Genomic DNA, 25,797 nt, shown 5'->3' with positions numbered 1-25,797 from the left:
ATATCAAAGTAGTTGTTGACTAATTTTCTTTCGACCAACCAGCTGATTAGTCAACTAACTGTTGCATCTCTAGTCAGGTGTGTGGAGGAGTGACAGTAGACGGGGTTTGAACTTCTCTCTCAGACACTCCTTTTTCCATTCTTCACACAACTACACCTGTCATTTTAGTAAACAGAGCACAAAGCCATGAATGCCTTCGAGGAAAGAGTCTGAAAAGTGTGCAACGTTACTCTGCATCTCCGTGACTGATCGCATCTCACTCATCTGACAGGCTTTTCCCGCCTTCTGTGTTCCAACAGGAACAGCGATCAACAATCTATTTGCCTCATGATGAGACCTTAACAGTGTTTTTTTTTTTTTTACAAACTGGTTTGTTTTGAGTGTATCTTTGCCTTATGATCATGCACACATACAAGTACCAAAAACCTTGGCGTCCCTTTGTATGCAAAGATGATGAAAGGTGATCTGACATACATTTTGATTCAAAATTATTCTTACAGAGTCCCCTAAGAAAGAGTCTAGTCTTTTTACCTTGTGAGCACAAGACATTAAATTGTGCAAACTTGTCAATATCTTGTGCAGACAGAACAAAATAAAAACTATATTTACTATGTTTTAGTAAATTTAGTAAATGATGAAATAAAGATACACTTACAGGACTTACCAGGAACCAGGTGGACCACTGAAGACCTGAAACTCAGACATTTAACCACCGCTGTGATTTGTCGTTACCATCATGTGGCAGCTCGTATCTGAACTCAAGAAACTCTGGAGACAGCTGGTTTACGCAGGCAAGTTTTAATAAAAAAACAAAACAAACTCTGATGTAAAAAAACATAAAAAAAATGATTAAGTTAAAACCTCTTACAGAGTCACTTCCTACATAGAACAGCAATGTGAACACAAACAGCTCCCAGGGCAACAAACCAAACTCTCAGTACAAAAAATATTTTTACAAGACATAACGAGTGTCCACTGGAAGACGTGTAAGGCAGTCTGTCCGTCTTATTCCTTTTACAGTTTTTTTTTTAAGTTCTTCCTTTGTTTCCACTTTGAGAACTTGGGTGCATCTCAATCTCTTCCATGATGCAAAGAGAACAAACAGTCCAACTTTACTCGCGGTAGAAAACATCCGTCAATGGTTCCTTTTAACAAATAGATTCATCAGGTTGCAGGAATAACTGTCAGGATTCACAGTTAAAGAGTTCTCCCTGTGCCTGAAAAACACAACTATCTGTCTGACCGTGAAGTAGTCATGGTGGTGGTGCATTCAAGAAAATTTGGCATTAACAAGAAGCTTGTAACATTTTAGCCGATGCTGCTACTCAGAGCAGTGCACAGTGAGAAAACGAGTATGAGAAAACGTGTCATACTAGAGACTAAGAGGAAAACTCGTTAGAGGACGGTCATGTAGGATGATTTATTATCCATCTTGTCACCTGACCCGGAGGGTGGGGGGGCCGGCTCCCTTTTATTGAACTGCACCCTCCTGTTCAGCTCCTATTTTGTCTTGAATGCTCCTTAGCCTACCGTGTTTCTGAGAGAACAGAGGCAGAGCTGGAGAGCACTTTCAGAAATTAAATATGTACATTTGTACAGTTTGTAAGTGAGATTAAATAAAACTTAGTAATTGCGAAAACATGGCGCATGTCCGAAGGTGAGACACGGCCTTTTCCTTCAGTGTTTTTATGTCTTTTTAACAGGTGAACAGGTAGTGGTTACAATAGGTAGTTAACAGCAAGTTTCTGCTGGTGGGGAAGTTAATTCCAGCTAAATGCTACAGCAGCTGATTGTACGCAGGCGTGTGTCAGTGTGTCATTTTTTTTGTCTCTGGTTGTCAGATGAAGATGTGGCCGGGAACTAGGGCTGTAACTAACGATTATTTTTTAATATAGATTAATCTTTTTTTGGATTAATTGATTAATCGTTTGGTTCATAGAATGTCATAAAATAGTGAAAAATGCCCATCACGACTTCCTAAAGCCCAAGGAGAGGTTTTCAAATTGTTTGTTTCGTTTGACCAACAGTCTAAAACCAAAAAACAAATATACAGTTTATCACATTCAACAAAGAAAAGCAGCAAATTTTCACATTTTTGGCATTTTTGCTACAAAAAATGACTTTAACGATTAATTGGTTATCATAATAATTGACGATTAATTTTCTGTTGATCGACTCATCAATTTGTTTTTTTTCGCTTCAATGGGAACATCATCTGACCCTGATCCAGGACTGTCACACTGCATATCACAGTCTGTCAGAGGACTGACATTTCAGTCACTCAGGGGTTCGTTAAATGAGTTACAGGCAGAATATTGAAAATACAAACTCTTCGGTTTAGATCAAATTTGCATTTTATTCAGCAGTCTTGCTCTCACAGCTTCTGGCCACCTCTCCCTGTCAAAGTAAATTGTGTTTTTGTTACTTTACACCTGCCCGACTTCAATTCTTTTACAACTTAAAAGTCGTTAAGAGGGCGTCTGCTGGCCTAGTGGTTAAGACACATATCGTGTCCCTGGTTCAATTCTGGATGGTGATTTGGAGAGGAGATCCAGGACCCCAATGTGCAAGGATGGTCCTGGATCAGTACTAGACATGACCCCAACATTGTAATCATAAATAACAAACCTTGGGAGCTGCATGCAGTCTAGCACCTTTCCACTTCTTCATATGACTAGAATGAGACTGCGTACTCTGTTAACAGGGTGTGAAGTTTTTGGTTTCCTTCCTCCCTTTTAAACCTGCTACACGTTACCTGGGTTGATCAGCAGATGTAGGTAAACTGGGTCTCTACATCCCGTTATAGCCTCCTCCTCTTGCCCCCCCTCTGTGCCTGTTGCTGCTCTGACCTGCAGGGTTGTGGTACCCTCCTAGTAGTCCAGAACCATTGAAGTCCCTACCAGTCCGTTGAAATCCCCAAACCAGGGAAGCACCCGCCGGGCCCAGGCCCCCTGACCAGACAGGTGGTGTTCCCAGGATGCCCCTTGCACCACCCAGGGCAGTCAGGGTCTGTGGTATGGGGCTGGGGGGGAAAGGTAGGTGGGGTCGGTGCAGCAGGCCGTCGCCCAACCACTGCTGGCCGTAAAGTGGTGGTAGTGGATGTGATGGACTCTGTCGGATCTGCTCATTTAGTTGCTGATGTTGGTTCACTTGCTGCAGATGTTGTTGAGGCTGTTGGATCTGTTGTAGTCGGGGATGAGCAGGATTTGGGTTGTCCTTCTGGTCTGTTACCATGGTGATATTTCCTGTTACACGGGCGCTCCTGGAAGCTATCATGACGCCGTAACCAGGTGCCAATCCTTCTCCTCTTATTGGCTGTTCCTTGCCCGACTGTGTGTCTCTACAGGGAGGTAACAAGAAGAGGTTCAGCATCATCATCATCATGACATCATGAAAGCGATGAGAGAGAAAATGGGTTGATATTAAACACTAAATCGGTTGATGTGGCTAATACAGCTGTGTATTAACCCCCCTTTTTTTGGTACCAAGTGAGATACCACTGGCTATCAAAAACTTATCTAGTGAAAGTTGACATTGAATATCTAGGCCCTGTTCTTCGCAAGTGGATAAGTGAGCTAGTATAATTTGATTTCCAGGTGTTGTGTGTCCACTGGGCATTTGGGTGATGGGGAAAAACCAAGACCTGTACTTTGCTCTTAATCTTCTGCACCCTTGGTATGGAATATGTTGCAGAAATGACTTGAAACTCAACAAATTAATCTCAAACGCATTTAAATCCAAAATGAAAGAATTAGAAGTTATTCCCTAAAATGTAAATGTTTTTAATTTACACGGTGATGCAAAATGATTCCTAGAAATTACTCTTTTGAAATGTGTTTCCTTATGCTCATTTTTATTTTCTTTATTACATTTGTCTCCCTTTGTATTTTCTGTAACAATGTGTTTTTATTTGTGCCGCTGCTTGTCTTGGCCAGGTCTCCCTTGGAAAAGAGATTCTTAATCTCAATGGGACTCTCCTGGTTAAATAAAGGTTAAATAAATAAATAATAAATGCACATGAGCTGCTGCTGATAATATTTTACTTCTTAGTAACTTTTGTATGATGAATTCTCTGATGCAGCACACTAATGCAGCGCCACATCACCAGTAGTAGGAGGAGCGAGCCGTCACCTTTTTCTGCTCTGTCTGCCTACAAACCCTTACGGAGGATAAACATTAACCATCAACCGCTCTACCCGTGTATTCAAGCAAGATGGCAGCTGTTGTTGAGAATATTCTCAAACGTAAAGCATAATCTAAACAGACAACTGTTTAAATCACACAAATATCCTGCTGTATATGTGTTTTGAACTCCCAGTCAAGGCTCCCAGTCTGTCTGTGAGCTTGGCTGTTTCACTACAGGCATATTCATTCACTACAGTGGGCGGGGAAATAAAATCAGTGAATCAATAAATACAAACACTGTTGATTTCTTCCTGTGGAGCCGACAAGAAAACTAATTTGGTGAAGTAAATTCCTGCTGTCAGTCAGCCTGGTGAAGGCAAATTAGCCGGCTGGTCAGGAGCTCCTGCTGACAGACAGCGCTCTGGACAGAGAGGCTGAACGCAGGTCGGAGTTGGTGTGGACTGAATGGTTAACTTAGCACGTTTGCTCACGTCTCGCTTTCTTTGTGGATTCCCAGTAACGTTGCATTGCCAAAGCCTCACGGTATAAAACTTGGTGGCCACAGGGGGCCTCCTACCTAGAATATTTGGTGGCTAAAGAATTACTTTTTGCGGCTGTGGGCCATTGGGCCATGGTTAATGTCGAACCCTGTGGAGTGTCTTTAAGTGTGAAATATCAGTGTGAGATGTATCTATGGAGTACTTTGGAGTAGGTGAACGGTTTCCTCAAAGGGAAGTACTTCTAGACCCAAGGAGTATTCATTGAAAAATGAGATGGGGGAAAAAAACACCAAGTAGGCTGTAGCAGCAACTCACCAAAAAAGAGAAATACAATGACCGTGAAAAAGAATATTCTCTTTATTTGAGTTTTAAAATATAAATGCTGTTTAAAGTCCAAAACCAATACAGGGTTTCAGTATATCGCATAATGTTATCTGAGCAAAAGTATTCTCCTCCAAGCAGAGAAAACTCTTGCTGTGCCCTATGACAGTCAGTGATATCAGGACACGAGTCATTTTTCTAGACAGTACCAGAAAGTAATGGAAATGATACACATACACAAGGCAGGCTGTTACCTGTTCAAGGATATGTATTTTCCCTGAGCATAATCACCAAGAGCATAAAGTTCATTTAGCCAGGACCCTTAATAAGGCTCTGGCCTAGAGTTCATTCTTCTCGGGGGTCCAGGGGGTTTGAGGCGGGGGGACACCCCAGCATGGGGCATCCAGCGCAGGGTGCCGACCTTATCACCCTCTCTTGGCCCGTGCGGGTGTCCATACCCTTGGGGAACAATGTCCATAAATGGCATTGGCAGTGGGGGAATCATGGGTCCGCTTGGTCCATAAGGTTCCAGGGGACTGGGCCAAGGAATGGAGAAGTATGCAATGCATCTGGTCATGAAGGGGTTTACACTGTCCACAGCATCAATTATACACCAAGGTCCTTGATGATGTTTGAAGCAGGTCACTGTCACAGGGATGAGGGTTCTGGTAACTTTAGGAGAAAGGCGCCGTGGTCTGTGGAAGCTAACTACATTAGAGTTGCACAGCACTCTTGAGTATTCCCCTTCTCCCGGGGTCCAGAAGGGACTTTTAGGGTCACCATTAGCATCTACAGGAATTCTCCCTTCCCGTGCAAAGGCAATGTCTCCCCATCTGTTGGGGTTTTTAAGAGCCTGAGTACAAAGTTTCTTACCACATGATGAATAGAACTGTATTCTAAGGGGTTTTAAGGTGTCTTCTTTGGGCATAGATCGAATATTGTCATGGGGGCTTTTTATGGATTTGTCTTTTTCATTCAACAGCTGTAGGCTTTCTTTGGGGGTTTCCGTTTTTTGGTTTTTGCTTTGACTGGAGGTTGTGGAATTACTTCCTTCATCCCTCTCTTCCCAGAACCTGCACGCAAATCAAAAATAAATTCAAATTAACCAGAGATTATTCCTTAGAAAAAAGATGATAGAACCAACTGACATTTTTACTGTGGGTTTCTTTGGTGCGGACAGAGGCCCTATGGGTTTCCTATTCCTGTGACCTAGTTTGTGGTACCAATTCACTGGGGGTGGACTGGTTTCAGTGGGCTGGGCGTTCCAGCCTTCTTCCAGGTTTCTTTCCATGTCTGTGTGGGTTAACCCACTCTTTCTCCTCTGTTGTAGTGGTGATGCTAGAGATCCCAATAACCGGGGCAGCTATTGTAATGCAGTCTGTATTGAACCATACCGGCGAGCTCCTCATTTTGGGGCCGCAGGCCACCATCCTCCAGGATGTCACCATCCTGTAATTTCTTTGTTCGGCTCAAGATAGGGTAGCTACTTCTGAGATACAGATTAATTAGAGACTTCAGTCATCCAATCCACTTGGGGGTGTTCAAGGCGGGGGGCTAGGCAGGGTTCTACTACTGTTTCCATTGATGGGTCTAGAGCATTGAACAGGGCTTTGAACAGTGTTTGGGAGGTGCAGGCCATGTCCTGGTTCTTCTCTTTATTCTGGGGAAAAAACTGGTCCCTACCAGGGCATGGGTGCAAGAGCAGCATTTCCTCTACCTGATAATGCCGGCCCTTTTGAGCCTTGAGAGCCTTGGTAAGGCTGGCGTTACTAGCTCTAAAGTCAATATCGGGGGCCTCGCCCACTGTTCAGGTCCAGGCCCGTTCCTTAACTCTGTGTTCCCGGGCCAGAATCCCTGGTCTGTAGGTGATTTGTAGTCCTGAATAGATATTCTCCTCAGCATGAAAATTACAGGCCCTCAGGGCATACCTGTCGTACATGCAAACACACATGAAGAGTTTGGTCTCTGTCTTGGGCTTCCAATGTATTATGTCAATGCGCATTTCTCTGGAGAGGTAACATTATCTGCATAGTAGGATGCCGCACCCTCGGTTGCCCACTCTTGGTCCCACCTCGTGGTCTACCAGGGGTAGGAGACTTTCACCAAGGGGTAATTCAGCAGGTTTGTGCTGGGCTGGCCCAGTCCACCTCACCACGGCCATCTTTTTGTCACACATTTCTTGGCTCATATCTCTTCCATGTGAGCTTTTCTCTTTCTATAACTGTCTTGTGCCCCAGTATACTCTCTGATACTCCTTGGGCTAGTACTATAAGGTCTTTCTTTATGCTGTAATCCAGTGCTTCTGGGATGGCCATTTCGCTGTTTTCCTTGGCGTTTATCTGGGTTTTAAGTGGATCTGGGATATGTGTACTAATCCAAACCTTTTATGTTCAGCTGTATTGTTGGTATGTGTCTTAACTATGGTGTTGGTCCCTTCTGTTTTTCTTGAAACAGTATCTTTCTGGGATTCCATGTACGTCCGGGCTACCCAAACTGTATCTCCTGTCTGAAACACAGGGGGTTTGTGGCTCCAGGTGGGATTCTTCCAGTTTGTGCAGCTGGACTTGGCTTTGCATGGTAATCAATCCCGAGGGGGTGTTCCAGTCATCAGGGCAATTTTTTAGTATCCATTCCTTGGTAGTCCTTACCGCTCTCTCTGCTACCCCATTGGTCTCGGGTTTGTATGGTACGGACCAAATAGGATGGAAACCTCCTTTCTCAAGGAGGTCCAATACCCACTTATTTTTGAAATGTGTCCCATCATCCATTCTGAGGGATTTCATTTGAGGGTATTGACAAATCATTTTGGTTATCTTATTGGTATTGATTTACCTGTGGCGGTTTGTAGGGGAAAAATCCTCTTATCTGCGAACCCGTTGTTGGTAATGACAATGAAATATGTGTTTCCGCAAGGGGTTTGTGGGAAAGGGCCAGCCACATCATTGGCACTGAAATAGACGTGCTGTTGTGCATGTGATTGGATGTGGTGTGCAAGGGGTTTGTTTAAATACCCCAGCTAGTGTACATTGTTTACATTTCTGTTGGATTTTCCCGACTCTTTCTTCTATCTGTGGCAGTTATTTTCTGTTTGTCAAGCCATATTTTACCCCTTTTTCCTACAGGGTGTCCTAGGGCCTTGTGTACTTCAGTTAGTGGTTCAATGTCTACTTGATGGACTCTAACTCATCCGGTGACTGGGTCACTCCAGTCTTTCGGTAGGTGGAGTTCAAGTGCACAGAACGACAAATCCCTTTGTTGGGCTACTGAGTCCACCTCATGATTTCCTGTCCCGAGGTAGCCGGTGCTCCCTGTGTGGCTTTGGACCTTTATCCTTTTTGCGCATTGACCTCTGGATTTTGGCAATAATGCTCCACTATTCTTTATGTTTAAACCCCCCTTGTATTTTTAAATAACTTAATTTTGCAGTCAAAGATCAAAATTTTAAGCTGTTGCTAGAAGACATATGACTATAGTAGAACACTGCAGTTACAAGTCATTCTCATATAAATCCCTTTGTTTTTGTGAGCGTTACATAGGCTACTGATACAGCATCAGGCGCCTGTGTTTCAAACTACATATTTGCTGCAAACATGCTGCAACAACGGATTAATGCTTAAAGCCCCTGGAAAGGCAAATCCATGATTGGCTATTAATTATGTAATTTGGGATCTAATGTGCATATAGTAAACACCTTAAAAGTATGAGAACATAGCCTTTGATATAGCCTATGTAATTCTTTAGAAAGTATTTCTCCCTTCCCTTGTTACTGAGTAGCAGTTGGGCGGGGCTAAGCTAGGGAATTCATTACGTAATAAATACCTGCCCAATCATATTTAAGAGAAAGATGACTGACGTGGCTATCTGGCCAAGCTGACTTCACAACACTTACTCTCATCTCCCCCATGAGAAAACAATGCACTGCACTTTTCTTTGCTTTTAGCATGAATGAGAATTCAAATTAGCCTGACATGGTTTGAAAGTTACTGTGTTAAGCTAACTAGCAGATTTGGGTACACCATCCAAATCTGTATTCATCACGGAGTGGATAAGTAGCTCAAACGTGTAGCATAGCAATGCTAATGCTAACCGTTTCATGTACGTGAATGAAAGACGCTAAAACACTTAACTTCGTAGTCTGGAAGGTATAGTTCAATAAAAACAGATGTGTGGTCTACTCTAGTCTGCTAGTTAGCTGATTAGTCAAGATAACTAGTAGACCACTGGGGTAATTGAAAATAAGCTCAAAAGTTTTGAATAATGCTAACTGTTTCATGTAAGTGAAAGGAAGATGCTAAAACGATTAGAGCCATACTCCAGGAGGTGTAGTTAAAAAAAAAAAATAGTTTCAGGTGGTCTAACCTAGTACGTTAGTTAGTGGATCATTCAAGCTTTCAACCAAGTAGGGTCCATTTGATAGATTTGGTAGTTAATAGCAAAACGTTTAAGCTAATGCTAACCATTTCATGTTGATGAATGGAGAATGCTAAAACGATTAGCATCATACTCCAGGAGGTATAGTTAAATAAAAACACAAATTTGGGTGGTCTAACCTGTTTTGCTAGTTGGTCGATTAGTCAAACTTTCTAACCAAGTAGGTTCCGTTTGATAGATTTGGTAGTTTGTTACATATCAGCAAAACGTTTTAGTGAATGAATAAAAAACAAAGTGGTGATCTGGACACGCCCACACAGTCCTGAGAAATGGTTTGAGCAGCCAAATGAGCTGTTTTTGAGCTAAGTTTTCTAATAGTTATGAATGTTTATTTTCATTCAGATTTTTGTGGATGCTTAATGAGACACTCAACTTTGATATCATATAATCATTTTTATGATTTCAAACCACGTTTCCAGAGGCTTTAAAATATAAATAATTTAATTCAATTAAACACTCTCCAACCAAAATCAGGACAGGAAACATTTAACGTGGTTAAAGCAGGAAAGACAGTAAATCAGTCGGCACTGATCTATAAATGAGTGTGGGTGATTCTTACAGTATCTGTTGTCCACAGCTCTTTTTACTGCTTGAGAAGCTTCTCCTTCAGTTCATTAAATCCCTGCAGCATCTGAAGGCAGCAGGACTGAAATGTCTCAGCTTCTGAGAAGTGCAGTGCCAGAGCTCAGTGGTGTTACGCACAGCTGTTCACTGTGTTTACCTTCATTAAAATCACCTGATGACACCAGGCTGCTATAGAATAACCACACACACTTCGACACACATCAGACTGGTCGGTTAAAACTCGGTATTCTGCTTTTTTATGAAGGAGACGTCGTTAGCAGGGCTCATCAGTCTCTTTTCCAACTTACTTTTTAGCAAAAGTAGCTTCTCATGTTTCATCCTTGAAACAAATTGCGATGCAAACACTGTTGTGTAACATAAATTACTGAACAATGTAACCGTGTACAAGGTGAGATACAGTACGTGCATCTGGGTGTACCCCCCAAGGAACCCACTAATTTTAGCTCCTGTATCAACCATAAATTACTCACAACTTAGTTCATCTTCAATTTCCCAGGAATTTTCTGCCAATTTAGCCAGCAGGGGTCAATGGGGGTGGTTTTTGAGGAGGTCACAGTACCTTGTTTTTTGGGTTGCGTGGGTTTTGTGTTTTCCATGTTTTGTGTCTTGCCTTTAACTCATCCCATTGTGCAGGGGTCATTAAATTGTACTCATTCTTGGGAACTAGGAAGTAAGGGTCTTGATTGCTTCTGGACCTATTGGCCATATTTCCCTGAATATTTCCCCGAAGTGTTGTTGGGGCACCCCTGGGTTGAGTTGTTTCAGCTGCTGCTAAGGACCGGAAGGGAAAGTCCCTCGGGGATGTTCTGGATTCATGTGTGGGGAAAAGGGGCCTTCAATGTCGTTGGTCATTTTGGGTGCGAGATGCAGGCAGTCCCCTCCTACTGGGTCCCTCCACTTGGGGTTGGGTGGTTTAGGTTGGTTTTTCTTGGCATTTGAGTGCGTTGCTATGCTGTCTTTGTGTGTGTATGATTTTAGATTTTAGGCCATATTGTCGGGCCTCTTCTAGGAGTTGCTTAGGGTTACAGGACTGTACTTTAGTTGCTGAGTCCACTCACCCTTGGATATCTGTAAATAGTTTTCCTAAGACTACCATCTGTCGATTGGTGTGAATGGTGGTTTGCACCTCCGTTATGGCCATAGCTAGCAGTATTTTACCATGTTGAATCTGTTCGATTAGTTGGCTCAATAGCTCTTGCTCTGCATCTTCAACAGGATTGGTTGGGAACAGGTCACACATTTCTATTACTGCTTTGCAGCCAGAAGATGGTTGCTGGCTCTCTAAGTAAATCCTCTGAGATTCCTACCGCTACCTCCGGAGCTATTGCTCTAGAGTCTCTCCTGAAAACCACTGTGGGGCCGGAGTGTTAAAGTATTTATTGATCAGATTGGGTTGAACCTGGCTGAGAATTGTGGGTCAGGGGTTGGAGGACACCCTGCTGATAAGGGAGGGTATGTTGGACCTTCTGGTTCTATGTCTCATGCTGATTCCATTCCTTGTACCTCTGAGGTCCAGGCTTGTCCTGATTTAGTTAGGTAAATGGTGCCATGGGCAGGGCTCTTGTGGGGGTCTGTCCCAACTGAATGCCTTTTGACCTGACATTTAAAAGGGTGGGTTATTGGGATCAGGGTTTCGTCTCCGAGTTTTACTGGTGGTGGTGTTTGGTGAGTCCAACTTTCCCCAGGGGTTGGTTCAGGGGTTTTATGGGGGTCTGCTTCTGTGGCTTCTTTAGCCAACATTGTTCAGAAATCTTTCCCAATGGGCACCAAAAGGTGTATTTCAGCTTGGTATTTGGTGTTTCATAGCTTCCACTGCCTCCAGGTGGGCTTGGGTACTAATATCTACTCTGTGACCAAATGTGTCACACCCAAATAGGGTCATGGTCAGAGATGTTGGCTGAGGGCCCAATTTCGTCTGGTAACTCCCGTGGGCCTGCAAGACTGACAAGTGTCTGCACCTGAGTTAAGTTTACAAATCCTCCCCAAGTTCCAAGGAGGAGAAGTAGGGATACCTGGTTTAGGACCAGTTGATATTTGGTTTTTAAACTTAAGGAGGCAGTATGTATTGCTCAATTGGGGTGCAGTTTGCGGTTTCTTTTAATGTAATTGAGATGTTTTCGAGGGTGGCGGAGTGGAGGCTCATTTGGGAGAGGGTTTCTTGGGAGATGTGAAAATATCTAGTGGGACTAAGCTTGTGAAATAATTCACTCCTTTTGCTGCTGCTTTCAAGTGTTTGGGATGCTGGGTCAGCGGGGCCCAATTCCTCATCACTCAGTTCTTTGTCCTCTCCATGTGTAAGCACAGGGTTTAGGTCCCTGTCAGGGGAGGGATGCTGAAAGTACATAGTGCAATGTCTATCCCCAGGTTTTGGAAGACCTGTTTCCAAATGTCTCCTGGGTTCAGTATAGGGGGAGGTTTGGGGAGTAAGGATTTTCCTGACATTTTCTCTTTCCGGGGGGGGTAATCTAATGGGGCAGGGATAGACGCTAATATTTTTAAGCAGTGGCCCCACGGGCCACCAAGCACCTAAATTTGATAACCAAATTTGCCAACATGAAAACTATTTTGGTTAATTCATTTCTGCTGTCAGTCAGCCTGGTGAAGGCAGGTTAGCCGGCTGCTGCTGACAGACGGTCGCTTGTTTGAAAAACTGCCCGCCCTGGCTCTATTTTTGCGAAGTTTCGTGCACCTAACCCTATTTTCATTGGTCAAAATCAATGCTGACATCCTTGACATTTCTGTTTCCCCTCCAGTCAGCAGTCCACACGGATGGAGAGAAAGATGCTTAGTACATCTTAAGTGGAGCAGAGTGTCTTTAAGTGTGAAATATCAGTGTGAGATCTACCTATGACATCTTAACAGCATTAAAAAAAACAAAACAGAAAATCACAAAAAGCATGATATTTCCCCAGTAATTATTTGACACAAGTCTAGATTTTTCAGTTCCTCAAAGTTGGCTTAACATTTATCTGGAGCTGTTGCTGTTCACTGTAAGCCAGGTTCATGACATTTTAGGGTGCACACCCACATATGTGCATCTCCAACTGAACCGTATATAAAGAGCAGAAATCAAAGTTTGTTGTTAATCATTCAATTTACTAACCTTGATCTGTCACTCTCTACAGGACAGGAAGTGGTACTGGAGGACACAGCACCATGTTTAGCTGCTCTGGGTAATGCAGGTTCCCCTTGCTGATCTGCTTTCCCTCTCTCGTCATTGGTCCAGTCTGTCTGGTCACTTGGTCGTGCAGTTGTGTATTGGTCGGATGAAGGGGTGGATGGACATATAGAGCTGGATGTGTCAGTATTAATGGGACCCTGCTTTCCTCCCGACAGCCCCACCACTCTCACTGGAGTACCACTTCTCTTATCTCCAGCCTCTCCTCCAGGACTTGCTCCCCTCCTCTGTCTCTCTGTAAGTGGCTCTGCTCCATCTCTGTGCTCCCTCCTCTGCTCCTCCCCCAGCTCCGGCTGCAGGGTGGAGTGAATTAACTCCAGAGTGGCTGCCACTGCTTTCCTGCCAGGAGTGAGGTGGACTGACTCAGCAAGAACTCCCTGAGCTGAAGAAGGGGTGATGTGACCACTACCTGTGTGACGAGGATTGGAAAGGAAGCTTTTGCAGGGGTTGATGCTGAACTCTGCCTGGGCGTCTAACCGCTGCTGCAGCTGTTGTTGCTGTGCCTGACGTTCAGCCCGCAACTGCGAGATGGCCAGTTGCAGCATTTCAAGGTCTGTATCTGAATGGTGCGGCATTCCCTCCTTACAGGAGGCTTCTGGGACTAGCTGGTCAGAGAGATGGGGGAGAGGTGGGTGTCCGGAGCCGGGCTGCTGGAGATGTTGTGCCTGGTCACCTGAGGAGAGGGGGTGGATGTGTTCTGGGAAGATAGATGGAGAGCGTTCAGAGCCTAACACACAGTCACCATAACTCAGCTGTCTAATGAGACCTGAAGACAGAAGAGAGCACTCAGTAAAACACAAAGAGACAGTATAAGAAGTTTCCCAACTTTTTTGACTAAAGACCCCAATTTTAGGTCTTCAATTATTTGTGACCCAGGTTACTCAATATAAAGACATTTATTTGCAACTTATCAAGTGACCGGCATGGATTTTAATAAAGCGTCATGAAAGAACATTTTAGTACACAATCACCACTCAAAGGGAAACTGCACCAATTTTCCACATCTAAGTCTGTTTACAGGTGTTGGGCAGTATGTGTGGAAAAAGCTGTATAAAGCCCTTTGTGGCTACAGAGGGAGCTGTGTGAAATCTGGTAAATTGCTTCAAGTGATGTCGCTTGAATCATGCTTGCATGTCACGCTGCAGCTTATAGTCTTGTGTGTAGTCATGCGTAACCTCACGTCTAGCCTGGACCTCTACATTGATTTCATGCAAACAGGCGCACTTGATCCAGCTTCAAAATAAGTGTTTAAGTTTTAAAGTGTCTCCTCTTGCTCTGAAACACAGCTCCTGGTGGTGTCAAATCACTTGACAGCTCACTCAGCCTTTTGGTTCAAGTGGCAGATGCATAGAGATTGCATCACAGTTGAATGACTTTTTTCTAACTTGTAAATTACAGGAAGACTCATTTCCTTTACTAAACATAGAACTTTGCTGATTACCAGATCCCATTAACATGCACCGTCTTGTGAAAGTCAAGGTTTATTATTATCAAGCGTCAATATGCAATATAAGTCAAATTTTCTTTTTGATTTTATATTTTCTAATCTTAATGAAATATTTCAATCTGCAACAACTACCTTTGGGTGCTAGCAAGTTGTCTATGATTGGCTGCTTGTCCTTGATGTCATGGTAACCGACCAGTTTAGTGAAGTTGTGCAGAATTTCTTCTATACTGGCCACGATGATGCCACTACTGGAGTAGGCAGGGAACTTCTCAAAATGATGCTCTGAGGAAAAAAACAAAAAAAAACAAGACTTCAATACTTCAGTTCAGGTGCTAAATTAAGTTTTCAAATCTAATCAACAGCTAATCAAGTAATCAGTGAGTCACTGTGCTGCTGATGCACACGTACCAGTCAGGAAGATTGTGTGTCGGTACTGTGTGTATCTGGCCTGGAGCTCGATAAGACAGGTCAGGTCAGGTGACTGATGGTTCATCATGTCGCAGTGATGATATGGGAGGAACTCAACAATCAGCCGCTTCTGATAGACTGACAGTATGTCCAGTAGGTTGGCTGCATCTCTCCTGAACCTGGCAACCCAATGAAAATACACACACAAACGTTAAAAGACTTTCCTGCCTGTAATTTGTATGTTACTGTATGGATTATCTCTGCTTCTCCGAACAGGATAATGTACAGCTGACTAGAAGTCAAAGTATCTTAACTTTTTAAGTAGTTGGAGAGAAAAAAAGTCTTCTGGGTTTGTCAAAGTGGCCACTACAGCCAGTTGCATATGGACTGTGAGCCTACACAGATGTTATTTCCTCCACACTGTTCATTATTACAGGGTTAAGGTGATAGTTAAGAGGTGTTTCACCATGTTTTGAAGGAACTTAAGCTTTGTCTGTGTGAGGCATAACTATTAACTAACTAACCCAATGTCCATTGAGGAAAAATGTCCACCCACTTGGGAGTCATATAAAAAATAGGTACCTCTCACAACTTCAGGTCTTGTCTGAAACATGTTAAGACATTTTCTTCAGCATCAAAGTAATCATCCCATATGGAGGTATACTTGTTATACACATTCCATCAATTTTTTGACATTATTAAGGGTTCCTTCAACAAAGTACTTAAACCCTGGAACACTGACTTATAAATATTTCCTGTGTGTTTAAAACCTGTGAACAAGCAATTTAATAAACATGTAGAACAAGTGCAATACCACTGATATGCCACATGATGGCATTTCTGAGTCGTCTAACTTATTCAGAAAATAATGTGTGAACAGCAGGAGTGAAAACCAAGTAGCCAGCCTTAGTTTCTGAGTGTTATAAAGTTTAATGCTCTATAAAGCAGGGTAGAAACACCAGCGTGGCTGTAAATCCGTTCAGTTATAAGTCATTAAACATATCACAGTTTCATCTTATGTCTGTCGTGCTATAGTGTCTGTCATTATACAGTGCAGCCGCAGAATCGGTACCTGGCTTGTTCTTTTAATTTCTTGTGGGTTTTGCAGTGAACTTTCCACCTCCAAACACTCTCTTGAGAACTGTGATTTTCCAGGAACATCAGCAGTGAAGCCAGTCGATCTGCAGAACAACATCTCATCAATGAACACATCAATTCAGTTGATATAAATACAAAAAGTAAGTTCACTACCAGCAATGCATTTGACTCATGATTTACAAAAAACTGATGCAAATATTACCAAATATTATTTTTGTCTTAGTGAAAATAATGTATGAAGATTCCTGCAGAAAATGTTCCATTATGACCTTAAAATAAATTTAGCTGGATGCTGCTGTTGGATTCTGATCCCTGACCTACCATGAGTGATGAAGTCTGGATTGAGGAGCAACTCGTCTGAGACGATGCAGCCTCCAGAAACAAACAGCTCGTTGTAACTGTTGTTCCTGATGTCGTCCAGAGTATCGATCCCCACAAACACCACTGACGGGTGTCGCTTCAGAGACATCAGACCTGGGATCTGATGTGCACACAAACACATAAACGGACCTATTGTTAGTCTGTTTTCAGTTGGGTTATTTATCATCCAGTACATCAGTCAGTGCATTTGTCCAGCATGAAAAACAGTCAGTCGGACGGTAACTAAAGTTCAGTGAATTCTTTCCAGTGGTAGTACACAAAGAGGATGCGTCTCCTCACACACAGATCACGATCTATATGAACATATGACATGTGGGCCTGGCTATCATGTAGTGTCCTGACTACCAGTGGCAGTAAACAAAGTCTACAAGCGACACTAATAGTCTATATCTAATTGTGGTTAATATAAATGAATAAAAATGCAGAAATGAAACGTCTGCAGTGACAGGATCTGAGACATGTTACAAATTTCAGCATGTTTGATCTGAGGGGACTCTCTGAAGAGGCAGCTGAGAATAGGTGATAATGAAGTGCTGACAGGTACACAATTACAATTATCTTTTAAATTAATAGACTAATGACTTTGTCTATAAAATCACATAAAATAGTGAAAAATGCCTGTTACAATATCCTAAAGTCCAATGTGGCATCTTTAAAGCTTTTTATACAGTTAAACCCCAAAATGATCAATTTACTATTACATAAGACAAAGAAAAGCAGAAAATCCTCACAAGTGAGAAGCTGGATGTTAGGAAATGTTTGGCATTTTAGCTTGAAATATAACAATTCGATCAAATTATCAATTATGAAAATAGTTGACTAATCGTTTCAGCACCACTGCCAGGTGTGTGTTCTGGCTAGTGCCTCTTATCCGCTAGGGGACGCTATATGATACCACTTGCTCTAATTCCTTGCCACTACTGGTGCAGACACAGAGCTGATCTGAGTGCCTAGAGGCCCCAGCACATTTACAGATATGACTGGTTTATGCCAGTCCCAGAGCGGCTCAGGTTAATTAGTCAGAATACACATCTGACAGAGTCTCGTCTCCACCCTGCTGTGAGAGGGTCAGCGCCACTCCTGGAGTATATTCAACCAAATTAAGCAAACAGAATGATTAGTTGGTTTCTGGAGTGGCAACACCTGGCAACCTGAGGACCTAAGAGAGCAAATAAATTGTAGTCATGAAACGAGACTTTGTTTATCTAAGATCTGGATCTGCACAAAGTCTGAAAAGACACATTCACTTTGTTTATCACCACTTGCAGTCAAGATGGAAAGAAACAGAATTAGTTATTAAACTGATCATTTAGAGGCACCTTGTGTATGTGTCCAGCTATGTCTTTGTTCTTAACGATGACCAGCAGCCTGTTGTCAGAGTGTTCTTGGTTCATAAAGGCCACGGGACTCTGCTCCACGTTTCCCTGCTTCAGCAGGTATTCCTACAACAAAACAGTACACACACAGAGTATGTAGGCTACACAAAAATACAATTATGCATCAATTAGGGCATGACCGATGCTGATGAACTGGACTTCATCAGCACATCTGTTAATATAAGTACATAATTATGTAGTGCTGGCAAAAACATTCATTGATCAAGGATTAAATGTAGAAACTAAAATGTGAAAAACATTGCATGTATTTAGGAATCTACATGCTCATCTATTTTTAGTGAATTATTCATGAAATGTGACCTATATTGCCCATGTGGTTACCTTGACGTTTTCATAGACCCGGTCCTCAAGCTCTGTGCTGTGGAGGTAGAACTGTAGCGAGTTTCTCTTGACGTCTTTGATGATCTCTTCCAGGCTGTTGAACACCTCTGGCTGCAGCTGGCTGATCAGGGAGCTGAGGGCTGTGGGCGGGGGAGCGGGGCTTGTGCCGGGCCTGGGGATGGGTCCAGAAGCCGGGCTGGAGACGCGTTCAGAGGGGTGTGAAGGTTCTGCGGAGGACTTGGAAACACCACAGAACCCTGGTAGAGTCACCTCGCATGTTGCACCTACAAGGCTACTTCCAGTTTCTACACCGCTGGTACAATGTACAACCCTGGTCATGCTGTTATCTGGTGTTTGTCTAACGTTATGAGGGACTGTCCTGTTGAACTCTAAAGAGTTGTGGCTTTGCTGTGGTTTCCAGTGAGACTTTGGGGACTTGTTAGGGGGAGGGTAGAGGACGGCAGTGTTTGCAGGTTCGTGGCTAGAACTAGACGCAGAGGTAGGAACAGATAAAGTGACGTTAGAAGTTGGGGGATTCCTGTTGTTTGTAGCGTCAGAAAGCTGTTTGTTGAGTCTATCTGGCCACCACACTTCACTTCCTCTCTCGAGTGCAGGGATTAAACTAACTGAAGCACCGACACCAGCAGCTGTCAGTTCACCACAGGGAGCAGAAACCTCTTCATCGCTTCCTGGTTTAGCGTTACCTGCTCGGATGCTGGCCACAAAAGCACTTACTTTGTTGGCCAACACAGCATCGGTCTCAGTCCGGCTGGTGTTGGGCTTGTGGCTCTGCCAGCTGTCATCAAACTCTGTAATCATGGAGTTAATGCTGTCCTGTAGTGAGCTCACATAGTCCTGGACCGGGGGGCAGGGGTGGTAGAATGACACATACTGTGAAAATGGAGATATCGAGGTGTTTGGGGATGTGTGCTTAGGTGCAGTGATCTCTGTGTTTGAAGTGGAGTGCGGGGACTGTGGGAAACTGTAGTACACACTCTCTTCCTGCAGGAGAAGCTGTATCTCAGAGGAGAAGTCCCCCAGATGTTTGTCCACAATGTTGTCAATATTTCTGAGAGGACGAGCAGGAGGTGAGGAGATGGAGGGAGAAAACAAAGAGCCACCTACCAGTTCCTTTGATTCTCCCTTTTGTTCCTTATCACTAGCTACCTCGTGTGTCATGTCCACCGCTTCATCTTGCTTAACCTCTTTGGCCTCATCTTCCCCTCGTTTACAGACTTTTTCGACAAGCTGTGTTTCTTTTCGCTCCCCGAAAAGTTCTACCTGTGCCTCCTTCACCATCCTTTTTTCCCTGTGTGTATCCTCCTCCCCTCGCTCGGTGAGTGATGGTGAGTGATTTGTCCTCCTCTCTGAAACAAGAGGGATAGATGGCTGGTTGGATGCATAAATGGATAGTTCTTCATTTATCTTTTCTTTCCCCTGAGGTTTCTCTTCTCTGTCCTTTGATATTCCTGTAAAAGACAGACTTTGTTAGACTGGAAACACGTTACATGTTAAGTATATTGACTAAAGAAACTGTAAAACAACACAAGTCCTGACCATTTTGTTCAAAGCCTAACTTTAATAATAAACCTATATGGTGAAGTGAAAGGACTTCCAACTGAGATACATACACACAGGTTATGAATTAAAAGAATAACCAGTAGCCTAATGACAACAGAAGAAGAAAGAAGAAGAAGTCAATGACATCAACGACAGGAGTATTAACCGTAATGTATAGATATATACCACATAACTGCAGCCTCTGTTGAACGTCATACCGCCACTAATGTGGTATTTGCTATTTTGGTTTCTGACTCAAAATCTGAAAATGGGATCATGTTTATTTCCTGTCAATGTTTACCAAAGCCAATAGCTGACAGACTTGGAGCTGAGGTTGATGTCAAATATGTCAACTTTTCTCTCCCCTCTCATTTCCTGTCTGCCTCTTCACCGTCAGCCCCTCTTTCACTCAGGCATAATCAACCCAAACACACTAAACTCTCAGTCTTGAACATAACTTTTACTTCAGGGGCATGGAGCGAGAGATGACATGACAGATTTTCTTTTCTTTTTGGTCTTGGTAACAGAATTACTGGATTTTCTTTGGAAAAGGGAAAAGAGCACTACAGACTGGTACCACAATAATCAAGTAACTGTAGTGTAATTTACTATCTTAAAAAGTGGATTTAGTGTTAAGTTCCTCTTTAAGCAACTAACATCATCATCATCAGTGGATTTCGGTCACCAGGTGTGACTGAAATCCAGCTAAACAGCTATGAGAGATTTTGGATGGACACATAAGATAACACCATCACCAAAACACCGGTGTTCATCCCACCAGTAGAGTTCAGAGACTTGGAAAATATGGAACAACAACTTTTACACTCTGAAGTATACATTGAAACCTATGAACTTCACTTCGACAAACCATGTGTCTACAAATACAAATAAAGGATAGTGGTCATAAGATTTGCCAATAGAAGTTGACAGACTTGACATTAACTTCAGCTCCTAGTCTGTCAGCTACTGGCTTTGATACACTGCGACAGGAAACAATTTTCAGATTTAGAGTTAGAAACTGAGATAGCAAATACCACATTAGTGGCAATGACAGTCAAAACTGTGGGTGGCGTTACAGTCTAAAACATGAACAAATGCAACACCTTGACCCTGAGAACAAGTCAGTATGGTTGAGGTTACCTGTAAACTCTCTGGAGGCTGTGGGAGCTAACTGCTCCTCGTTAGCACAACTGTAGTCCTTGTTAAGTGTGCTGAGCTCATTAGACTCCGGGGACTGGCACCGGGAGGGGGAGGGGGGAGGGCTGAGCTGAACTGAGGGGAACTGGGAAGGAGAAGGGTGAGGGCTGGGCTGTGGAGATGGGCACTGGGAGGGAGAGGGGGGAGGGCTGGGCTGTGGAGATGGGCATTGGGAGGGAGACAGAGGAGGGCTGGGCTGTGGAGATGGGCACTGGGAGGGAGAGAAGGGAGGGCTGGGCTGTGGAGACGGGCACTGGGAGGGAGAGGGGGGAGGACTGGGCTCTGGGGATGGACATTGAGATGGTGACGGGGGAGGGCTGGGCTCTGGGGATGGGCACTGGGAGGGTGAAGGGGGAGGGCTGGGGTCGGGTGATGGGCACAGAGAGGGGGAGGGAGGAGGGCTGGGCACGGGAGACGGGGTGGGGCTCTTCCTGGGGGGTTTGGTTGTTGTGGTGGTGCCTGTTGCCGTAGCCAGGTGCTGAAAGCGGGGGTCCTGGGGGATGTTTCTGTCTCTCTGGGTATACCTCTCTGAACACAGACCTGCAGACAGAGATCAGAGTTAAACTCAATCTTTATTTTTCATTCTGATCTGCAGTCTGGTCAGGATCTGCTCCTTTATATCCAGCACTACAAGACACTAATAGTGTGCTAAATAATGCATGTACTTAATGTCACTAAACTGTTAAAAGATTGAGAATCCTGTATTGTTTATCATACAGTTACACTCTGATCTGACAGATGGCAGAGCACTAACTCACTCTGGATATGATTTTAGTGCAAAATGCACATTTGCTGAGAAAGAAACTGATTATAAAGCACTGTGGCTCCTTATCATGCCTCTCCACGAGTTTGGAGTGCTTTTATATTTTACTATGTAATCAAATCTGAACTATGCTTCCATAGTCCGTTGGTAAGTAAAGCAATAACTCTTCTTTAGTGTTAACTCTGGATGAGTAATAGTGCAATATACCTGTGTTAAACTTAAACTCAGCATTATCTTTCAAACTGTGAATCCAGCATAGAACTTAACACGGGTGTTCAAGTGTTGCTTGAAGTTGACTTAAAGTATATGTTGTATATGTTAAGTGAATCTGTGACGATGGTTTTTTTATGCTGATTTAGATTTTGAAAATCCAATAAAATAAATATAATATAAATATCAATATAATGACAACTTCTACTTTGGTATTTCATATAAATGGTATTTTTTGAAGTATATCCAGACTTGGCAGGCAGACTGGTAGACAGACCTGTAATGGGGATGAGGACCCACGGGATCTCCCCCTCTTGCTGCTCCTCCTCCTCTTCAAATCCTCCTGTTCTCCTCCCCAGCCCTCCTCCTCCTCCTACTCCTCCTCCTCCTCCTCCTCCTCTACCTGATGCTCCGTGGTGATTCATCTCCCCGCTGTGGGAGCTGGGACTGAATCCCTCCAAACTACTGACGCTGCCTGCCGTCTGCTCCTAGATACACACACACACACACACACACACACACACACACACACACACACACACACACACACACACACACTTATTATAATTTAAGAAGTTCCTTTCATGTAATGTCTTTCTGTAGTTATGTATATAAGGACCTTTGCTTCCTCTGGAATAAAAAATAAAGTAATAATATTAACTTGAGTCAATCTATACAATTCGAAATATGCTACATGTACGTTGAGAGAGTTTTGACTAATTCAGAGTGCTGAAGCCTCGTATTAGCTTCAGCTGAACTTTAAAATTTGTATTTTCACAGAATGAGGGCTGTGGATTTTGTGCACAGTCACACTATGAAGGTATCACTTCACAGCCAGTATGGACAGGAGGGATGCTTACAGTGACTAATAACTCTCTCACCATACATACGGGCATGTATGTAGGCACTGCATTAAGATGGACTAAAAGTCAATCACATTAAACCTCTTTGCAAACAGGAGTTGGTTAGCCATTGTGCTATCTTCTCTGTCACCTAATTTCCTCTTATCGCTCTACTGTTGCCCATCAAATAAAAAATAAAGTAAAAATTAAAAGAAAGAATCTATATTTAGACATTTTCAGGGGGTGAGTTAGAAATCTTCATAGTCTCATAAACTGCTTCTGTTGCCAAGTAGCCATAATCAACATCATCATTTACATACAGCGGTCATGAAAAGGATGCTAGTTTCATTGAAGGAACAGGGTGTTAAAGATCCTCCACAAGATAAAGATGGTGCTAACACTTCAAAGCCACACTATCAAACCAAAAAGTAATTTTAACTGTGTCATCATCCTTTTACTGCACATGTCTGCGGCATCTTAGTTCTAGCTGGCTTCCTTTTGTACACTGTCATAATGTGACCGTGCTGTATGTAAAGTACAAGTAACTATAGCTCAAGAGAAACTGAAGGACACAGACACAAAGGTGACTACCAAACCACAGACAGGTGTTCTTACTACGCATCTATACAATAATTTGTGGAAAAGACACCATAAAGCTAAATTATCTGGCAGACACAAACATGTAGTTAAAGCTTCAGTTACCTCCAGCTCCTCCTGCTTCCTCAGGTCAATGTCACAGTTGGTGGGCAGGCCAAGCTTGGTGGCCAACCTATCAAATGGACAGGAATCCCTCTGGCCTTCCTCTTGCACCTCAGAAGGGCTCTGATTGGCTGTTCCTCTGGCAGCCTGGTTGAGGCCTGTCAGTATGTAGAGAAACATTGGTTATGTTGATGTTAAGTGGGTTTTGAAAACTCTGATAGAAAGCAGATCTTTAACAATCCATGATTTCATGATGTCCTATGATGTCCTTCTAGTGTTTTGATGTAACATGAGTCGACACATGACGAACTGAAATAAGATATAAGACGACTATATTGGCCCAGTTCAAGGCTCCACATGTGTTATTCTGTTGTCAATGTGGTCTAGCAGACAGTCTTAAGTCACCTGTCAGCAAGTTGAGAAGTGTGGTAGCAAGCTCAGATCCATCACGCAGATCAGTGTCCTTCAAACCCACTGAGCCAATCACAGACGCAAGAGAGCCAAAAGGAGCGGGGATGTGGCCTCCTCCTTCAACTAGGTGAAAAAGCAGAGAAAACAAACGTCAGTAAACGACACATTGGCCATTGATTGCAAGATGTATTCAGACTGAAAGTAAAGCAAAAAACAAACTTTAGAGGGCAAAGTGAATGCACACAAAGTCAATAAAAAGAGATGACAAAATAAAAAAACATGAGTTTGTTGTTCTGAGACAAATTGTGACAACGATGCGTTTGCTCAAGTTAAGCAGATCCTGAGCTGTCACACATGTTCACAAATAGACTCCTTTCCTACATCTGCCAGAAAATTGTAATGCGTGTGATCTGACATTTTACAGATGCATATCTGTGGTAGCAATTACTGAAATGCAGATGTAAAACTGCTGGGTCATTGTTAGATCATCTGTTGTATAACTCATGAGAGATTGTCTGGTAGTAATGATGAGAAAACCTTCGGGTTTCTTAGTTTCTTGAGATGTGTTAGTTGGACTGACTTGACTAAGATTTGTTGTTTAGAGAGGAGACGAGAACGCCCCTCATTATGACCTTGTTCCAAAGGGTGTTGTCCTATAACAAGTCTTATGCCACCTGTAGTGTGAAGATCTGTTTCCTGATATTAGATTTAAATAAATACATTCATCTAAGACAGAGACTGAGACTAGAGAGTGACTAAGGTAGGGTGTGATTGTTCCTGACATCTGAGAGTACATTTTACAACCAAAAAGCTCATTTCTGTAGCCTGAGATTACTCAACAGAAGTTCTTCACTTGCTACTTGACTTGCAAAACAAAGGAAAGCAGTTGAATATATGTGTCTCTAAAATACAGTGAAAACACGGCATGAACCTCCCTCAGTGGAGGGGAGTTAGCAGTGAAAAGGACTGCAGTGCAATTCAGTGCAAATACTATAGATTCCCCATTTTGACTGAGAATTATTTCCTTTATCAGTGTTTGTGGTTTTATTAGAAGCTATTTTGGCATAGGGAACTTGTTTGATGTCATTTTATCTCTGTCTTTGCTATGTTCGCTGTTACAGTTTTGTTATACCACATTCAGGCTGTTGGCTGACTCTTGTCATCTCACCCGGGATCTGGTCACATCCTCTCGGTTCCTGCGACGCCTTCAGGAATTTAAGTGCCCTCTCTGCCGTCTCCTGTTCCAGCTTCCTTTTCCTCCCTGGTGCCTTCAGCCCTCCTTCTCTTCCTTCCTCTCTCTTCACTTCATTCTCTGCATTCCTCTTACAGGTTAAAACCAGGTCTATCAGCTGCTGCATCTGAGCGACAAAGAACAAATATTTTAGTTCTCTAGGGACCCGACATGAGACCGATATGACAAAAATAAACAAATAGTATCACACAGTCTTCTGTACACCGTATTGGTCAAGAAATAGTCTTTGTCCAGACTGTTATGTCAGTTTTTACCTTCTCATTGTTGGTCTGTCTGTCTCTGACGTTGCTGATAGTTTCCTTCCCCATCGGCTCTCTCTGGCCTCCACAGCTCTTCCTGGCCCTCGCCTCCTGTGGCTCCTTGGGGCCACAGTGCGCCTCCACCATCTGCTTGGCCCGGGCCACTGACAGCAGGTAGAGGGCGGGGCTGTACAGGTAGGAGCGCAGGTAGCCGTCCATGTTCAGCCGGTGATGTTTGGGAGCAGGAAACAGCTTTCCATCCTCGTCCAGTTTAGAGTCGTACTCGCCCATGGGGTACTGTCGAACCTGGAGAAAAGACAAAAAAGACGAGCTTTAAAGTTATGAGATTATGACGATTTAAAGAGCAAACGTAGAACCCATACTGACTAAACACACTCATCCCTACTGCTAATAGTAGTCACCCCAACAAAC

General features: G+C 43.3%; 1 protein-coding gene across 2 annotated transcripts in view; it reads right to left on the bottom strand.

The window, feature by feature from the left end:
- Positions 1 to 779: 779 nt before the first annotated feature.
- tasora (transcription activation suppressor a) overlaps positions 780 to 25,797 on the bottom strand; it is a 43,590-nt gene continuing 18,572 nt past the window's right edge. For both annotated transcript variants that reach the window (XM_067586381.1, XM_067586382.1), the window contains exons 15-28: positions 25,381 to 25,671; positions 25,043 to 25,232; positions 23,869 to 23,997; positions 23,467 to 23,621; positions 22,200 to 22,410; positions 20,893 to 21,489; positions 18,193 to 19,661; positions 17,794 to 17,916; positions 16,415 to 16,574; positions 16,068 to 16,176; positions 14,996 to 15,174; positions 14,720 to 14,869; positions 13,066 to 13,837; positions 780 to 3,340 (exon numbers count right to left, since the gene is read on the bottom strand). In XM_067586381.1, coding sequence (XP_067442482.1) covers positions 2,791 to 3,340; positions 13,066 to 13,837; positions 14,720 to 14,869; positions 14,996 to 15,174; positions 16,068 to 16,176; positions 16,415 to 16,574; positions 17,794 to 17,916; positions 18,193 to 19,661; positions 20,893 to 21,489; positions 22,200 to 22,410; positions 23,467 to 23,621; positions 23,869 to 23,997; positions 25,043 to 25,232; positions 25,381 to 25,671 — 5,085 coding nt within the window. In that variant the 3' untranslated portion in view covers positions 780 to 2,790. The remainder of the gene's footprint in view (positions 3,341 to 13,065; positions 13,838 to 14,719; positions 14,870 to 14,995; positions 15,175 to 16,067; positions 16,177 to 16,414; positions 16,575 to 17,793; positions 17,917 to 18,192; positions 19,662 to 20,892; positions 21,490 to 22,199; positions 22,411 to 23,466; positions 23,622 to 23,868; positions 23,998 to 25,042; positions 25,233 to 25,380; positions 25,672 to 25,797) is intronic.

This window comes from Thunnus thynnus, chromosome 4, assembly GCF_963924715.1.
Source record: "Thunnus thynnus chromosome 4, fThuThy2.1, whole genome shotgun sequence".
In the NCBI taxonomy this organism is placed as follows: Eukaryota; Metazoa; Chordata; class Actinopteri; order Scombriformes; family Scombridae; genus Thunnus; species Thunnus thynnus.
The sequence above is the reverse complement of the archived record's forward strand: the minus strand, read 5'-3'. Positions and strand labels throughout refer to the sequence as shown.